Source organism: Botryllus schlosseri, chromosome 3 (genome assembly GCF_051294905.1).
Source record: "Botryllus schlosseri isolate E-star chromosome 3, Bs_hap1, whole genome shotgun sequence".
Classification (NCBI taxonomy): domain Eukaryota; kingdom Metazoa; phylum Chordata; class Ascidiacea; order Stolidobranchia; family Styelidae; genus Botryllus; species Botryllus schlosseri.
The window spans coordinates 33,889,525-33,905,939 of record NC_137238.1 but is presented as its reverse complement, the minus strand read 5'-3'; the positions used below and the strand labels follow the sequence as shown (position 1 = coordinate 33,905,939).

The window sequence follows — 16,415 nt, the reverse complement described above, 5'->3', positions numbered from 1 at the left end:
GTATTCGTTAGTGGTGATCGTGAAGAAAAGATGAAAATTGCATTATTCTATGAGTGCCCGCACATTGAAAAGATATGCGCTAGAAGTCATCCACGAATCTTGCGCTGACTTTCTTTGTGATGAAATTCAACGAATTGTTTTGTTTTCGTGAGAACTTCTCAACTTTTAATACAGAAGCATTTTGGATTGGCCCATTAGTCAATGTTACTACTGCAGTGGGTGCTGCTAAGTATTCTGGTAGTTTGCTAGTGTGTACCCTACTATTTTTCATTTCGAAAGCATGCCTTGAGGTTTAAAAGGTTGAGAACCACTGCCTTAACGTGTTTTAATCATTTTTTGACGAGTTCAAAGAAATGTGACGGACACACTGCTCTTTTTGCAGTCAATTCAAAAAGAAATATTGTTGTGTTGTGTCAGCATGTAAGCGGTAAATATGAACATCATTTGATCATGGCTGTAGTCAGTTCCCACAAGTTATATTTACACTGATTTATTAATAGTCCTGCTTACTTTTTCAGATTGATGCATTGAAATTTATAGATTGATACCTCTGTGGCAGCTCTGCTTCTATCATCGTTCATCACTACCTCGAATTTTCAAACTCGGACTGATTTGAGCATTGGGACGATTTGGGCTAGTTTTAGTTACAAGACACGCAGCAAGTTCATCATAGAGCACAATTGAACACGCTTTGTTAAATTTGTGTAAAGTTATTACTCGTGGAAGCTGGTGACAAGAAACACTGTTCATTCATTCCGCCATGCCATACCACCAGTGTGACGTTTGTGGGCGATTTTACAGCACAGAGAGTCCTCTGAAAATTCACTTGCTGATTCACACTCGTGCGGTGAAGCCTCTCAAATGTGAACTTTATTTCAAATCCTTAGCGCATGAATCCAGTTCAGGTCAGCACTTGCTGACCCATGCTGGCGTAAAGCCTTTCAAATGTGAAGTTTGTTTCAAATCATTGTCCTCTGAATGGAATTTGAGTCAGCACCTACTGCTTCATTCTGCTACGGAAACTGTGACCTGTCGAACATGTCATTTGCCCTTCGGACAAAGAGATGATCTCAAAAAGCACATGCAGTTCCATTCAAGTACAAAAAATTTTACATGCGAAATTTGCGGCAAAGTTCTAAAAGAAATGAGAGGTTTGAAGAATCACGTGCTGCGCCATTTTGACGTTAAAAGTTTCAAATGTGAAATTTGTGAAAGATCATTCTTCACAAAGAAAGATTTGAGAAAACATAAAAAGATCGTCCATAATGCATCCGCTATCAAAAAAGTTGAGTGCAAAATTTGCGCAATGTTGCTCTGCTCAAAGACAGCTTTGAAATCACATATGTCCGTCCACTCTGCTGTAAAAAGCTTTGAATGCCAAGTATGCGGTAAACTTTTCCAGCATCAACAGTCTCTAAGAAATCATTCGAGGACACACACTGATGGTATAGAGTTGAAGTGTGACATATGTGGCTCATTACATAGGAGGACAGATGGTTTGCGAAAGCATATGGCGATCCATTTGGATGTGAATAATTTCTCGTGTGAAATATGCGGAAGATCGTTCAAGCGAAGGGAAGGTTTAGCTAACCACTTGCTCATCCATTCACGCACTAACGATGAGAGACATGAGTGTGAGACATGTGGAAAATCGTTCTCCACACTGCTGTATTTAAAAAATCACACTCTCATCCATTTTGCTGTGAAATTCGAGTGTGAAGTCTGTGGCAAATATTTTAGTCAAAAGCTATCCCTACAGCGACACATGCTCATCCATTATGGCGTGAAAGATTTTAAATGTGGGAGATGCGACCTTTCATTTAACCAAAAATGTTCTTTGAATCGGCATATGCGTATCCATCTGGATCTAAAAGATTTCAAATGTCAAACGTGTGGTCAAGCGTTTGTTCAAAAACATTCTCTGAGGCAACATATGAAGAGCCATTTGAACGTAAAAGATTATGGGTGTGAAATATGCGGAAAGTTATTCGTCAGGAGTTCCTGTTTGAGGAACCACATGCGAGCCCATTTTGACACAAAGTAACTTTTGAGTATGGAAGAATTACCTTATTATATTTACACTTCAATTTACCGGAATTAAGCCTTACATGACATTTATGTCATGTGAAGTGGCATGCATGGGGAATCTATATGCATGTCTATATTAAATATGCTGGATAATATTTTTTGGTCATCTACTTGACTTCGCATTTAGAATATGCCAACCTGCATGCCTTTTGCTGGATGAAAGTCTCTTAGTTTTCTCAACCTTTCTTATATTTTATTCCATCATTGTTTTACATTACGGTTTTAACTATAGGTAAGGCGTTGTCTGCATGTCGTAAACCAAATCACCCTGAGTTCTGTATCATCGTTGTTTTACAGTTGTAGAATATTTTGAGTTGGTGTGGACTGTGTAGTGTACTAAAGGCTTAGGTTTAGGTTACTTGTGCTACTTTCCCACGTCCTTTTCAGACTCATTCTACTTTAACAAATCTTAGGTAAAAATTATTACTTTTCACAATTTGGATTTTGAGAAATTGAAAGTAATTTGAAATAAGCTTTACCACATTTATGAGTGAAATTGTCATGTAAACCACATGGATTTGACAACATATATCGATGGATTCTTTTTTTAAAGACTATTCTGTGTTGTGTCTAGGGTTGCAGCCAAGTCACGAGTCAGTATTAATTTTTTTAGCTTTGACTCGAGTGAAATCGAGTCAATATTAACCACTCACCACCTGGTCTAGTCCTAGTCCAAGTCTAAGAAAAATTAGCCGACTTCAAGTCACAGTCTTGAGACTCGAGTCCAAGCCATAGTCTTCCTTGTTTATTATAGAGTTCAAGTCACGTTGAAGTCACATTTCTAAAGTTCTTTGGTGATTTCGATGGCTCCAACTCGTAAGACCCTCGTTTTTATCAATCTCATTATGTCTCTTCAAATAAACAAAAACACTGGTTCTGAGCCTATTTTTGGGCATCGTCCATGATCACGAGACTTAAATCAAGCCATATACAATGTCACAAGTCATGGGGATTATGCGAGTCAATACTGAAAATTGCTAGGTCAAGTCAAGTCGACGGAAATTCGCGACTCGAGTCATATCAACCCTGCTTGTGTCATCAGTCATTTTTAGTTTTGACATGTCTTAGATATTGCTAACTCTACTTGTAATTCCATAAAATTTACAGCGTTGCATCTATTTTTGCTTTTACCACCACCACATTGGTATTGTAACGATGAACTCAAACTTCCAAGTTATTGAACTTAGTACACCTACCGTTTTCTTCAAATTCAATCGTAAGTTCTATAAGACTGTGAGAGATATCTTGAAACTAGCTAGTACAGTAAGCTGTTGAATTATAGTTATTGGTTGCAGGTAGTATCACAGCATTCATTGACATCTTCACGATAAGCAAGTTTTGCTATCAAGCAACTAAACTATGTAGCGGCATTTATATTGCTTTTTCATACGATCATTCTCTGTTTATTGCTTGTGCATTTTCATGCTATCTTTCTGTGTTTCTTGGTCTGTGTCCTTGTAGGCGTACATGTATCATACCCATTATAAATATTGAAGTTTGTTCTATGCTTGTCAGTAGGGCTTGGGAAAATCGAGTACCTGAGTTAAGAGATGGAGAATCAGGTGTTTATTGAACTATCACTTAATATAGCATCATAGAACTATAATCCTTGGTTTTTTCATATATGTCGGATAACTTGAATGCTGCCACAAAAAAATGTAACGTCACTTTTACACCTCATGTAGGCCTGGATCAGTAGTTCCCAACCCTTTTGTCTTCATTTCCCATTTCAGATTTATTCCGAGTCTTTATTCCCCACTACCCAAAACTCCTATATACCCTTAAAAATAGGTTACCATATTTTGAGATCCCAAAAAATGAACACTTGTTATGAATTCTGAAAGCTTCAAGAAAACTTGTGATTTTGAAAATTGTCAACCGATAGTATTGTGTTGACTAGAAGGACATTTAGGCGTCCTTCGAGGACACTTTCAATTTATGAGTTTTGATTCATACAGTCCAGACTAGATAACTGGTAACGGTAATCGCGCATGTGTGGTAGACGATCCTGTATATTACGGTTTACAAATGTGTCTATACCCCACCAGAAACCAACCATCGAATTCCCCACCAGTTGAAAACCACTGGCCTAGGTGGTAAATAATATGGTATTTTGTGACCATGCGGATTTCATTTCAATTTGTGATATTGCTGTGGGTTGATTATGACTTTGCTGAAATTTAATCAACAGTAACCTGCGTAGCTCTGCTATGAGTTTTGGATCCTGTGAATTCGGTTTTGACGCTTCCACATTGAGAAAATAGCGTCAAACTCTCGTTGACGATATACCTTTTCATGGAAAGGGGCGTACGATCTCAGTACCGTACTCAGAAAATAAACATCTGTCACTTCTCACCTCAGATCGTAACATTTGTTACATGGTTTGGATTAAAGCATTCGAATCGTCATTTCGTCGGCTATCCGGCATTCCCAGAGCGTGTCCATATCCAAGTTGAAATACAATCAATTTCTACTGAAGGAACACTAGTCAGTCCTCAAGTCTACCAGACCATGAAGTGACATATCGATCTCGCCTTCCGTCACATGCCACCTCATTTTGTATCTTGTCTTTTTGTACTATATTCTTTTGTTCTTCGTTCAGTGTGCATGCCTTCCATTTACTTCGCTTAGGCCCGGGTGGGTGTCTGATTTCAAAGACTACTCCAAATAGTTTCGATACCTTGCCATTTTTTCATTGTATCGCAGTCTAGTCGTGTTTTGGATTGAAGAGAATTAATAATGAACTGAACTAAATTGTGCTCAGCACTACTTGTTAGGGGATGCTGCAAAATATGTAACTCGTTCAAGTACTATAAATCGGTTCTCCTGAAACTGTGGTTTAGCATCACAAACTACAATTTTATAGTACGTTTTTGTGATGCGATTTGGCATTGATTTCCCAGGTGCTAGGCTATTACTTGGTACGTACTTTTCTGCCATCGTTTTGTGTCCACCGTACATGTCTGTGTTTTGTTGCTTTCTGTAGATTTTGTTGAGACCCAGATATGTGCTTGGCCCTGTACCATTAAATTTTTTGATCAAGTCTATCTTCTGTCACCTGAGCGCAAGGATATCACTCTTTGCTAACATGTGGGGTTGCATTTTCTTTCCTATCCTTATGTTAGGAACATGATGATACCGTTGCATCAATGTAGTACAACTAATCTCACTGTATGTATGATGTTACAGTTACAGATATTATTCTAAAGTTTTTGAGTGGGGTATATATTTTGGCTATAAACTGGTCAACTGTGATGGAACATCTTCTGAATATTGGCAAGTCGGGTCATGCCATTGACCTTCTATCGAAATTTGACGAGTTCAGAAGCAATCAACAGTATTGCGACTTCGTTATCAAAGCGGGAGAAAAGGAAATCTTCGTTCACAAGTGCGTCATTGCCGCAAGTTCCGAGTATTTTGCAAAGATGCTCAATCACGACACAAAAGAAAACATGTTGGGAAAGGTTGATTTAAAGCATGTAGATCCTGAATGTGTGATGACCTGTATTGAAATCATGTACACTGGACAAGCCTCGTTTCTGATTCGAAATACGGAAAAACTAATGTATGTGGCGCATTTGTTTGGAATTGATAAAGTATGCGATGCAATGTCACTTTACCTGGAGGAAAATCTGGACATAGACTCGTTTTTTGATACCAGGTATATTGCTGAGAAGTATTTCTGTCAGCAATTACAGCAAGCATGCAGAAGTTTTGCTCGCGATTACTTTCATTCGATCATGAAAACATCGTATTTCAAGGAACTTGAGTTTGATTTCCTGGAGGATTTGATTTCCTTAGAAGATTTGCATGTGTTGGATGTTATTAAATGCAAAGCGTCAATGATTTGGGTCAATGACGACTTAGATTGCGCCGATCAACTTTTTGATTTACTGAAGCACATCGACCTGGAAAAAATCCCCGTCTACTATCGTAAATTTTTATCTCAGCAGCCAACTGTTGCCAAATCCACCGAATGCATGATGCACATCATGAAGTCGCTACCTGAGAGATCAGATGTAGAAGCCAGTGATTACAAAGGTGACTGCACTCCTGGCATTATAATGACGAATGGAAAAGTTAAACGTTTTATGTGGTTTGACATGGACAGAAAGTTTTTGACCGAGCAGCGGCATTTCAATTATGAAGATAGTATGACACGATTTAATGCAATAGTTGTGATGGACTGCTACATATATGTCATTGATAATAATTCTGATTTATACCGTCGTAATCTTCTTGAATATCATTCACCCTGGATAAAACTTGAACGTCCATTACCTGAATTCCGATACAGTGAAGTAGTTGCACATAAATCAGGGAAATTTTACTTAGCAAGTCATAATCGGATCGAGTCTTTGGCCCAATATGACACAATCAATAACAAGTGGTCGAAGCTTCCTAACAAGCAATCCATTGTGGATGCATCTGCCTTCACTATATCTAAGGATAAGCTTTACGCAATTGGTGGTTTTGATATCTTTTCATCAAAATTTGTGCTGGCTGTGGAATGTTACAACCTTTCAGCATCTACTTGGTCGCGTGGACCATCATTGCCAGTTGTGAGAACTGATGCAAGTGCATGTACATTGAATAACGCCATCTACCTTCTTGGCGGAAAAACTGTGAACTGTATGTATGCAACCGACATTCTTTGGCTACCCAGTGCTGAAAGTATGTGGACGATAATTCCAGTTCAAAAACCCGGATTGAAGCGAATGGATTTCAAAACTCATTGTATTCTCGGAAAGATATACATATGTGGTGGATACAATGATGAAATGCTCTGCGATGATATCCTCGAGTTCAATCCGAAAACTCATTTGTTGAGTACGTTGATAGACTTCCATAGTGATGACCCGGAATATCTGAACAATGGAATCCATGCTTCGGCAATCATCTTGTGATGCCACAAAACGTTAACGGATCAAATTTCAAAATTAGTGATTTTGCAAACATCTTGCCTTTGGTTTTATACATCTTGCGAGAAAGCATGGATCTTGTTTTTTGTCCGTTATCCGTTGTTTTATAAAACTGTGTTAATGACGCTTTCTCACTATCTGTAAGCCCAGCTGATTCAGACATCGTGTTCCTTCCTTTCCAATTTCCCTCAATTTTGTAGTGTTGAGCTCACGGGTTACTTTGAGCCAATCAAAATGTTACTGACGTTACAGAGAAAACTTTGAGATTTGTCAACTTCTTGGCACCCCTTGATGTGTTTCGACCGTTTTTTGACGAGCTGGAAAATCGCGACTGTCACACTGAACTTTTGCAGTCAATTCTAATTGGAATATTACCGTGTTATGTCAGCCCTGAATATAAATATCATTTGATCACTGCTGCAGTCGGTTTCCATAAACAAAATTTACACAATTTTATTAATAGATATGCTTACTATTTGCAGATTATTGCGTAAAGATTAACAGATTGGCATATCTCTGCTGCAGCTCTGCTTCCATAGTCGTTCGTCAATACAACGAATTTTCAATCTCTGACTGACTTAAGAATTGGAACAATTGGCGGTAGTTTTAGGTACAGGACACGCAGCAAGTCCGTAGAGGAGCACACAGATAAAGACGCTTTGTCAAATTTGTGGCAAGTCATTCCTCTAGAAAGCGGGTCACAAGGAACACTGTATATACATTCCGCCACATCATACCACGAATTGTGACATCTACGGTCGATTCTACAGCACAAAAAGTGATTTGGAAAAGCACTTACTGATTCACACTCATACGGTGAGCCTTTTCAAATGTGAATTTTGTTGTAAACCCTCTGCCAGTAAATCCAGTTAAAATCAACACTCGCGGATAAATGCTAGCATGAAGCCTTTCCAATGTGGCCTTTGTTTCAAATCATTGTCCTCTAAATGGAATTTGACTCATCACCTACTGCTCCATACTGCTGCAGAAACTGTGACCTGTCGAACTTGTGCTCTGCCCTTCGGACAAAGAGATGATCTGAAAAAGCACATACAGTTCCATTCCAGCACTAAAAATTTCACGTGCGAAATTTGCGGCAAAATTCTGAAAGAAATGAGAGGTTTGAAGAATCACGTGCTTCACCATTTTGACATGAAAGGTTTCAAATGTGAAGTTTGTGAAAGATCATTCTTCACAAAGAAAGATTTGAGAAATCATAGGAAAGTCCATACCGTTACCAGTATCAAAAAATACAAGTGCGAAATTTGCGCTAAATTAGTCTGCTCAACGACGACTTTGGAATCACATATGCTCATCCACTCTGCCAAAAGCTTTGAATGCCAAGTATGCGGTAAACTTTTCCGACAGAAAAATTGTCTGAGAAGTCATTCGAGGATGCACACTGATGGTATAGAGCAGTGGTTCCCAACCTTTTTCGACCCATCGCCCCCTTTTCAAGGTCAACACCGATCATCGCCCCCCAAATTTTCTGCACCGATAATTGGGCATACAGACTGTTATCACTGGCGGGTTGACTAAAAAAAAAAAAAAAAAAAAGGTCATCTTTTACCGCTCAGAGCTGAAAATAACGTTTTTTCGCTCCGCATTGCTAGGTGGATGACTAAAAAAAAAAAAAAAAAAAAAAAAAAGGTCAGCCGTTTTTACGCGTCATCGCCCCCCTATCGCCCCCTTCGCTATTTTCGCCCCCTGTCGCCCCCTTTGTCCATTTTCGCCCCCCTGTCGCCCCCTTCGTCATTTTCGCCCCCCTAGATCGCCAAATCGCCCACGTTGGGAACCACTGGTATAGAGTTCAAATGTGAAATATGTGGCTCATTATATAGCATGGAGAGTAGCTTGGAAAGACATATGGCGATACATTTGGATGTGAACAATTTCTCGTGTGAAATATGTGGCAAATCTTTCAAGCGAGGACCGGATTTAGCGCGCCACATGCTCATCCATTCGCATACTAAAGATGAGAGACATGAGTGTGAGACATGTGGAAAATCGTTCACCACCTTGCTGTATCTGGAAAAACACACTCTCATCCATTTTGATGTGAAATTCGAGTGTGAAATCTGTGGCAAACGTTTTAGTCAAAAGCAATCCCTATGGCGACACATGCTCATCCATTATGGCGTGAAAGATTTTAAATGCGAGCGATGCGACCTTTCATTTAACCAAAAGTGTTCTTTGAATAGGCATATGCGTATCCATCTGAATATGAAAGATTTCAAGTGCCAAACGTGTGGTCAAGCGTTCGTTCAAAAACATTCTCTGAGGCAACATATCAAGAGCCATTTGGACGTGAAAGATTTTAGGTGTGAAATATGCGGCAGGTTATTTGTCAGGAGTTCTTGTTTGAGGAACCACATGCAGGTCCATTTTGACACGAAGGAACTTTGAGTATGTAACGATTACTTTATTGTATTAATACTTCAATTTACGTGAATTAAACTTTACATGACGTTCATTGTCATGTGAATTGGCATGTCATGGGGAATCTGCATGCTTTTCTAAATTAAATATGATGGATGATATTTTCGGGTCATATACTGGACTTCGCATTTGGAATGTGCAAACTTGCATGCAATTTGCAGGATAGATGTCTCTTAACATTCTCGACATTTCTGTATTTTGTTCCATTATTGTTTTGCATTATGGTCTCTGTATTATAGGTAAGGCATTTTCTTCATGTCGTAAACCAGATCACCGTGAATTCGTTATTTTCGTAGTTTAACAGTTTTTAAGAGCTTCTTGGAGGTACAAAACTTCAATATACAATTAAGTGGTATATTCATATTGAAATGAACCTGAATATTTACGCCTGACACTTGTCAGGGGTAATCTTCAGCAACTAGTAGAGAAATGGAAAGAACATTGTATAAACAACAATTGTTTCACAAAGTATGATGTCAATTTATTGATGCTGGCAACATCTTATTCGCGATACAAGCCTTCATCAAGGCATTGTTAATACCACGGTTCTCAATCTTCCCCTGGTGTTTATCAGCTGATTTAGGATATGCAGCCGACTTTACTTCACTTCACTGTACCGTTTTGTCATTGATCAAGCCAATTCTGTAGCGACACGTGCCTGTCAATTTATGTTGCTTGTGGATTTTCATTTTCAATGTTCTTGTATTTCTCGCTCTGTGTTCCATGTATGCCTACATGGATCATACTGATGCTTGAAAAATTTGAAGTCCGTTCTATGATTGTTAGTAGAGCTTGGGTAAATCTAGTTCCTGAGTAATAGACTGCGCATCGAATGTGTGTATTCGAGTAACACTTAATATTGCATCATAGAACAACAGCGATCATAATGTTGATATATGCAACTCATATTCAGCCACAAAGAAAAAACGGGCAGTTCAACACCACGTATAGATAATATGTTCTTTTTCGAAGATGCCGATAAGGCATTGTCTTCATGTCGTGATACAGATCACCGTGAGTTCTGTATTGTTGTGGTTGTACAGTTACACCACATTTGTGAGTGAAATTGTCATAATAACCGCATGGATTTATCAACGTGTTCTATTTTTGAAGACTCTTCTGTGTTGTGTCTAGGGTTGTAGCCAAGTCACAAGTCAATATTACTTTTAGAGATTTTGCTCGAGTGAAGTCGAGTCATTTAAAACTCACCGCCAGGCCAAGTCCTAGTCCGGCTCGAAGAAAAAATGGTTGAGTCGAGTCATAGTCTTGAGACTCAACTACAAGCCTCCGAGTTCAACTCAACTTTTTAAAAGCTCCTCGGTAATATCGAAGGCCCCAATTCAAAAGAAACTTGTTTTTATCAAGTCACAATGTGTCTAATTAAACGTACGAAGCAATTGATATCGGCCTATTTTCTGGTATCGTTCCTGATACACGAGATTTGAATCAATCCATATATATAGTCTCTAGCCTTATAACTTGTTTGAGTCATTCTTAATGACTGTACTAAAATTCGAGTCTACACAGAAAATGACTCCACAGAGTCAAGTCCAGTCAATGGAAATTTGCTACTCGATTCATCTCGACCTTGGTTTTGTCATCAGTCATTTTTTGTTTTGACGTGTCATAGATAATGCTACTTCTATTTGTAATTCAGCAAAATATACTGGGGTTTTTCCACTATCACCACATCGGTAGTGAAACGATGAACACAAACTTCAAAGTTATTATAATTAAGTTCCTCCACCATTTTCTTTAAAGTCAATTGTAAGATCTGTAGAACTGCTAGAGATATCTTTTAGCTAAGTTGTATGCAAAGCTGTCGAAATACAGATACAAGATGCATGTAGGATCACAGTATTCATTCAAATCTTCACGATAAGCAAGTTTTGTTATCAAGGCAAAAAAACTCTGTAGATTCATGTGCGCATCAATTTATATTGCTTGACCATATTCGTACCATGTTTCCGTTTTCTTCTTGTGTATTTTCATACTATATTTCTGTTTTTCTCGCTCTATGCTCCATGTGGACCTACATGCACGGCTTTGGAGCAGCGTAAATTTTAACTGCTCCAGCTCCGGCTCCGGAGCCTTCTTCCCTCATACATTAGCTCCGGCTCCGGCTCTGAAAATTATCGAATGGGTTTGTCTATATCAGGGGTGGCCAAACCGCGGCCAGCGGGCCAAATGTGGCGTGCGAGAGTGTTTTGAGTGGCCCACGAGATAATTTCCTATTTTATTTCCTGTTATATTATCGAAAATGAATTGCACAGATTATGAACTTGCAAGGCCAACCAAAAATAACAAGTCTGGCTGCGACACTTGGGATGTTGATGACTGAAATATCAGTTCCGACGTAGTGGCAGATCCAGGGTCCAGTCACATTTTTAGTAAATCTTCGTACATTACAATAAGCTAAAATAGTAGTGAGATTTTTCTTCACGCTTCGCGTGTTTAATTGTCACACGATTTCATGTTGAGCTCCAGTGAAAATGCATGGCTCCGGCTCCAAAGCTCCAAGTGTATCGATATTCAATTCAAGTATAATCAATTTCTACTAAATGAGCATGAGCACTAGTCTTCCCGCAGGTGTACCAGATCATGACCTGACATATCGATCTCGCCTTCCGTCACATGCCACCTTATTTTGTCGTTTGTCTTTTTATATTATGTTCTTTTACTCTTCGTTCAGTGTGCATGTTATCCATTTAATTTGCTTGGGCCTGGATGGGTGTCTGGTGTCAAAGACTAGTCTACTTCTAATCGTTTCGACACCTTGCTATTTTTTCATTGTATCGCAGTCTTTTGGTGTTTTGAATTTAGGTGAATTCTTAATGAACTGAACTAAATTGTGCTCGACACTACTTGTTAGTGGATGCTAGAAAATTTTCAAACTGTGTAAATTTTCAAACTGTGTAACTCGTTCAACTACTATAAGTATGTTCTCCAAAAACTGTGGTTCATCATCACAAACTGCAATTTTATAGTACGATTTTGTTATGTACGCTAAAAAGTTTTTTCCGATGTGATTCGGTGTGGCTGTTACTTGGTTGGTACTTTTCTTCCATCTATTTGTGTCCACTGTAGATGTCTGTGTTTTATTGCTTTCTGTAGAATAAAGAAGGTATTTCTTCTTAGATTATGATAAAGACCCTAAAATGTCCTTGGCCCTATAATATTCAATTTGTTCCTTAGTATTCTATCTTCTGTCAACTAAGCCCAAGGATATCACTCTTCGCTAACATGGGGGATTACATTTTCTTTCCTATCTGTATGTTAGGAATATGATGATACCGTTGCATGAATATGTTACAACTAAACTCACCCTGTATCTGATGTTACAGTTACAGTTTTATTCCAAAGTTGTTTAGTGAGCTATATATTTTGGATATAAACTGGTGAGCAGTGATGGAACATCTTTTGAAAATTGACAAGACGGGCCATGCCCTCGACCTTCTGTCGAAATTTGACGAGTTCAGAATCAATCAACAGTATTGCGACTTCATTATCAAAGCGGGAGAAAAGAAAATCTTCGTTCACAAGTGCGTCATTGCCGCAAGTTCCGAGTATTTTGCAAAGATGCTCAATCACGACACAAAAGAGAACAGGTTTGGAATGGTGGATTTAAAGAATGTGGATCCTGAATGTGTGATGACCTGCATTGAAATCATGTACACTGGACAAGCTTCCTTCTTGATTAAAAAAACGGAAAAACTGATGTATGTGGCACATTTGTTTGGAATTAATAAAGCATGCGATGCATTGTCACTTTTCCTGGATGAAAATCTTGACGTGGACTCGTTTTTCGACACCAGAAATATTGCCGATAAGTATTCCTGTCAACAATTACAGCAAGCATGCAGAAGTTTTGCTCATGAACACTTTCACACGATCATGAAAAGGGACGAATTCAAGGAAGTTGATTTCGAATTCCTGGAATATTTGATTTCCTCTGAAGATTTGAAGATGTTGGATGTGATCAAGTGCAAAGCCGCGACGATTTGGTTCAACGACAACTTGGATCGATCCAATCAACTTTTTGACTTATTGCAGCATATTGACCTGCAAAAAATACCCATCTCATATCGTAAATATTTATCTCAGCAACGATCTGTTGCCAAATCCACCGAATGCATGACGAACGTCATGAAATCGCTGCCCGAGAAATCATATTTAGAAGCCAGTGATTACAAAGGTGACTGTACTCCTGGTATTTTGATGGTGAATGTTTATCTTTCTCGTCTCATGTGGTTTGACATAGACAGAAAGTCGGTCGCTGAGCTACGGCCATTCAATTATATACCAGGCTTAGTTGTTATAATGGAATGCTACATATATGTTATTGATCTCAAATATGATCTGTACTATCGTAATTTTCTCGAAAATGATTCGCTCTGGAAAGAACTTGAACGTTCATTTCCATATTACAGCAGTGTAGTTGCCTGTAAATCGGGTAAATTTTATGTAGCAAATGAATATCCGAGCTGCTGTTTGGCTCAATATGACATAAATAATAACCATTGGTCAAAGCTCCCCAACAAGCAATATAGAACTCTTTCGTCTGCCTTCACTATTTCCCAGCATAAGCTTTATGTAATTGGAGGCTCTAATGGACTAAATAATTATATACAAGATGTGGAATGTTTCAGCTTTTCGACATCCACTTGGTCAATTGGGCCATCCTTACCGGATAAGAGAACTGGTGCAGTCGCATGCACCTTGAATAAGACCATTTACGTTCTTGGTGGTCTTAGTGGCAAGTCGCAGTATGGAAGCAACATTCTTTTGTTGCCCCATGATGCATATATTTGGACGCAAATCCCACTTCCCAATTTGCAACGTTCATATTTTGTGACTTATTGTGTTGGCGGAAGGGTATACATATGCGGTGGGTTCTTTTCTAACAGACCATGCACGAGTATGCTCGAATTCAACCCCAAGACGAATTTGTTGAATACGTTGATAGAATTCGATTCGCAAGACGTGAAGTCTCTGGATCTCAACGTCTATTCGGCAGGAATTATTTTGTGATGATGCATGAGGTCTTTGTAGTACTCTTTCTGCACAAGCAGTTGTGTTTTTCAAGAGGTGTCAGGTAAAGTGGAACTAAAAACTAATATTTTACGTCGTCCCATGATCTAGACTTGATATAATATATTGAATGTGTTCATTATGCATTTGTCTTGACAATTTCAAATATTGTAATAAGAGTATCATGTCGTGTCAGTGGAATTGAACTGCCGGTTCCTCCCAGTAGTACTATTGAGCTATGGTTATCCTCAGTCCTCACGCACATGCTAAACGATTTGTGTGAAAATGCATTGAATTGCTTTCGCTCCCACTCTTCCGTATTCGTTAGTGGTGATCGTGAAGAAAAGATGAAAATTGCATTATCCTATGAGTGCCCGCACATTGAAAAGATATGCGCTAGAAGTCAAGAACGAATCTTGCGCTGACTTTCTTTGTGATGAAATTCAACGAATTGTTTTGTTTTCGTGAGAACTTCTTAACTTTTAATACGGAAGCATTTTGGATTGGCACATTAATCAATGTTACTACTACAGTGGGTGCTGCTAAGTATTCTGGTAGTTTGCTGGTGTGTACCCTACTATTTTTCATTTCGAAAGCATGCCTTGGGGTTTAAAAGGTTGAGAACCACTGCCTTAACGTGTTTTAATCATTTTTTGACGAGTTCAAAGAAATGTGACGGACACACTGCTCTTTTTGCAGTCAATTCAAAAAGAAATATTGTTGTGTTGTGTCAGCATGTAAGCGGTAAATATGAACATCATTTGATCATGGCTGTAGTCAGTTCCCACAAGCTATATTTACACTGATTTATTAATAGTCCTGCTTACTTTTTCAGATTGATGCATTGAAATTTATAGATTGATACCTATGTGGCAGCTCTGCTTCTATCATCGTTCATCACTGCCTCGAATTTTCAAACTCGGACTAATTTGAGCATTGGGACGATTTGGGCTAGTTTTAGTTACAAGACACGCAGCAAGTTCATCATAGAGCGCAGTTGAACATGCTTTGTTAAATTTGTGTAAAGTTATTACTCGCGGAAGCTGGTCACAAGGAACCCTGTTTATTCATTCCACCATTCCATGCCATACCACGAGTGTGACGTTTGTGGTCGATTTTACAGCACAAAGAGTCATCTGAAAATTCACTTGCTAATTCACACTCGTGCGGTGAAGCCTCTCAAATGTGAACTTTTTTTTAAATCCCTAGCGCATGAATCCAGTTCAGGTCAGCACTTGCTGACCCATGCTGGCGTAAAGTCTTTCAAATGTGAAGTTTGTTTCAAATCATTGTCCTCTGAATGGAATTTGAGTCAGAACCTACTGCTTCATTCTGCTACGGAAACTGTGACCTGTCGAACATGTCATTTGCCCTTCGGACAAAGAGATGATCTCAAAAAGCACATGCAGTTCCATTCGAGTACAAAAAATTTTACATGCGAAATTTGCGGCAAAGTTCTAAAAGAAATGAGAGGTTTGAAGAATCACGTGCTGCGCCATTTTGACGTTAAAAGTTTCAAATGTGAAATTTGTGAAAGATCATTCTTTACAAAGAAAGATTTGAGAAAACATAAAAAGATCGTCCATAATGCATCCGCTATCAAAAAAGTTGAGTGCAAAATTTGCGCAATGTTGCTCCGCTCAAAGACAGCTTTGAAATCACATATGTCCGTCCACTCTGCTGTAAAAAGCTTTGAATGCCAAGTATGCGGTAAACTTTTCCAGCATCAACAGTCTCTAAGAAATCTTCCGAGGATGCACACTGATGGTATAGAGTTAAAGTGTGACATATGTGGCTCATTACATAGGAGGACAGATGGTTTGCGAAAGCATATGGCGATCCATTTGGATGTGAATAATTTCTCGTGTGAAATATGCGGAAGATCGTTCAAGCGAAGGGAAGGTTTAGCTAACCACTTGCTCATCCATTCACGCA

At 38.8% G+C, this 16,415-nt stretch overlaps 3 protein-coding genes across 3 annotated transcripts in view; all 3 read left to right on the top strand.

Moving 5' to 3' along the window:
- Positions 1-16,415, top strand: part of LOC145435103 (kelch repeat and BTB domain-containing protein 3-like) — a 273,848-nt gene that overhangs the window by 29,731 nt on the left and 227,702 nt on the right. The gene's annotated exons all lie outside the window — the stretch shown is intronic.
- LOC145435119 (kelch-like protein 24a) overlaps positions 1-16,415 on the top strand; it is a 106,473-nt gene that overhangs the window by 5,338 nt on the left and 84,720 nt on the right. The gene's annotated exons all lie outside the window — the stretch shown is intronic.
- LOC145435420 (uncharacterized) lies at positions 2,041-16,094 on the top strand. The gene is made up of 2 exons (XM_080312697.1): positions 2,041-6,993; positions 12,856-16,094. Exons 1-2 carry the CDS (start codon positions 5,262-5,264, stop codon positions 14,478-14,480), a joined length of 3,357 nt encoding a protein of 1,118 aa, XP_080168823.1. The 5' UTR covers positions 2,041-5,261; the 3' UTR covers positions 14,481-16,094.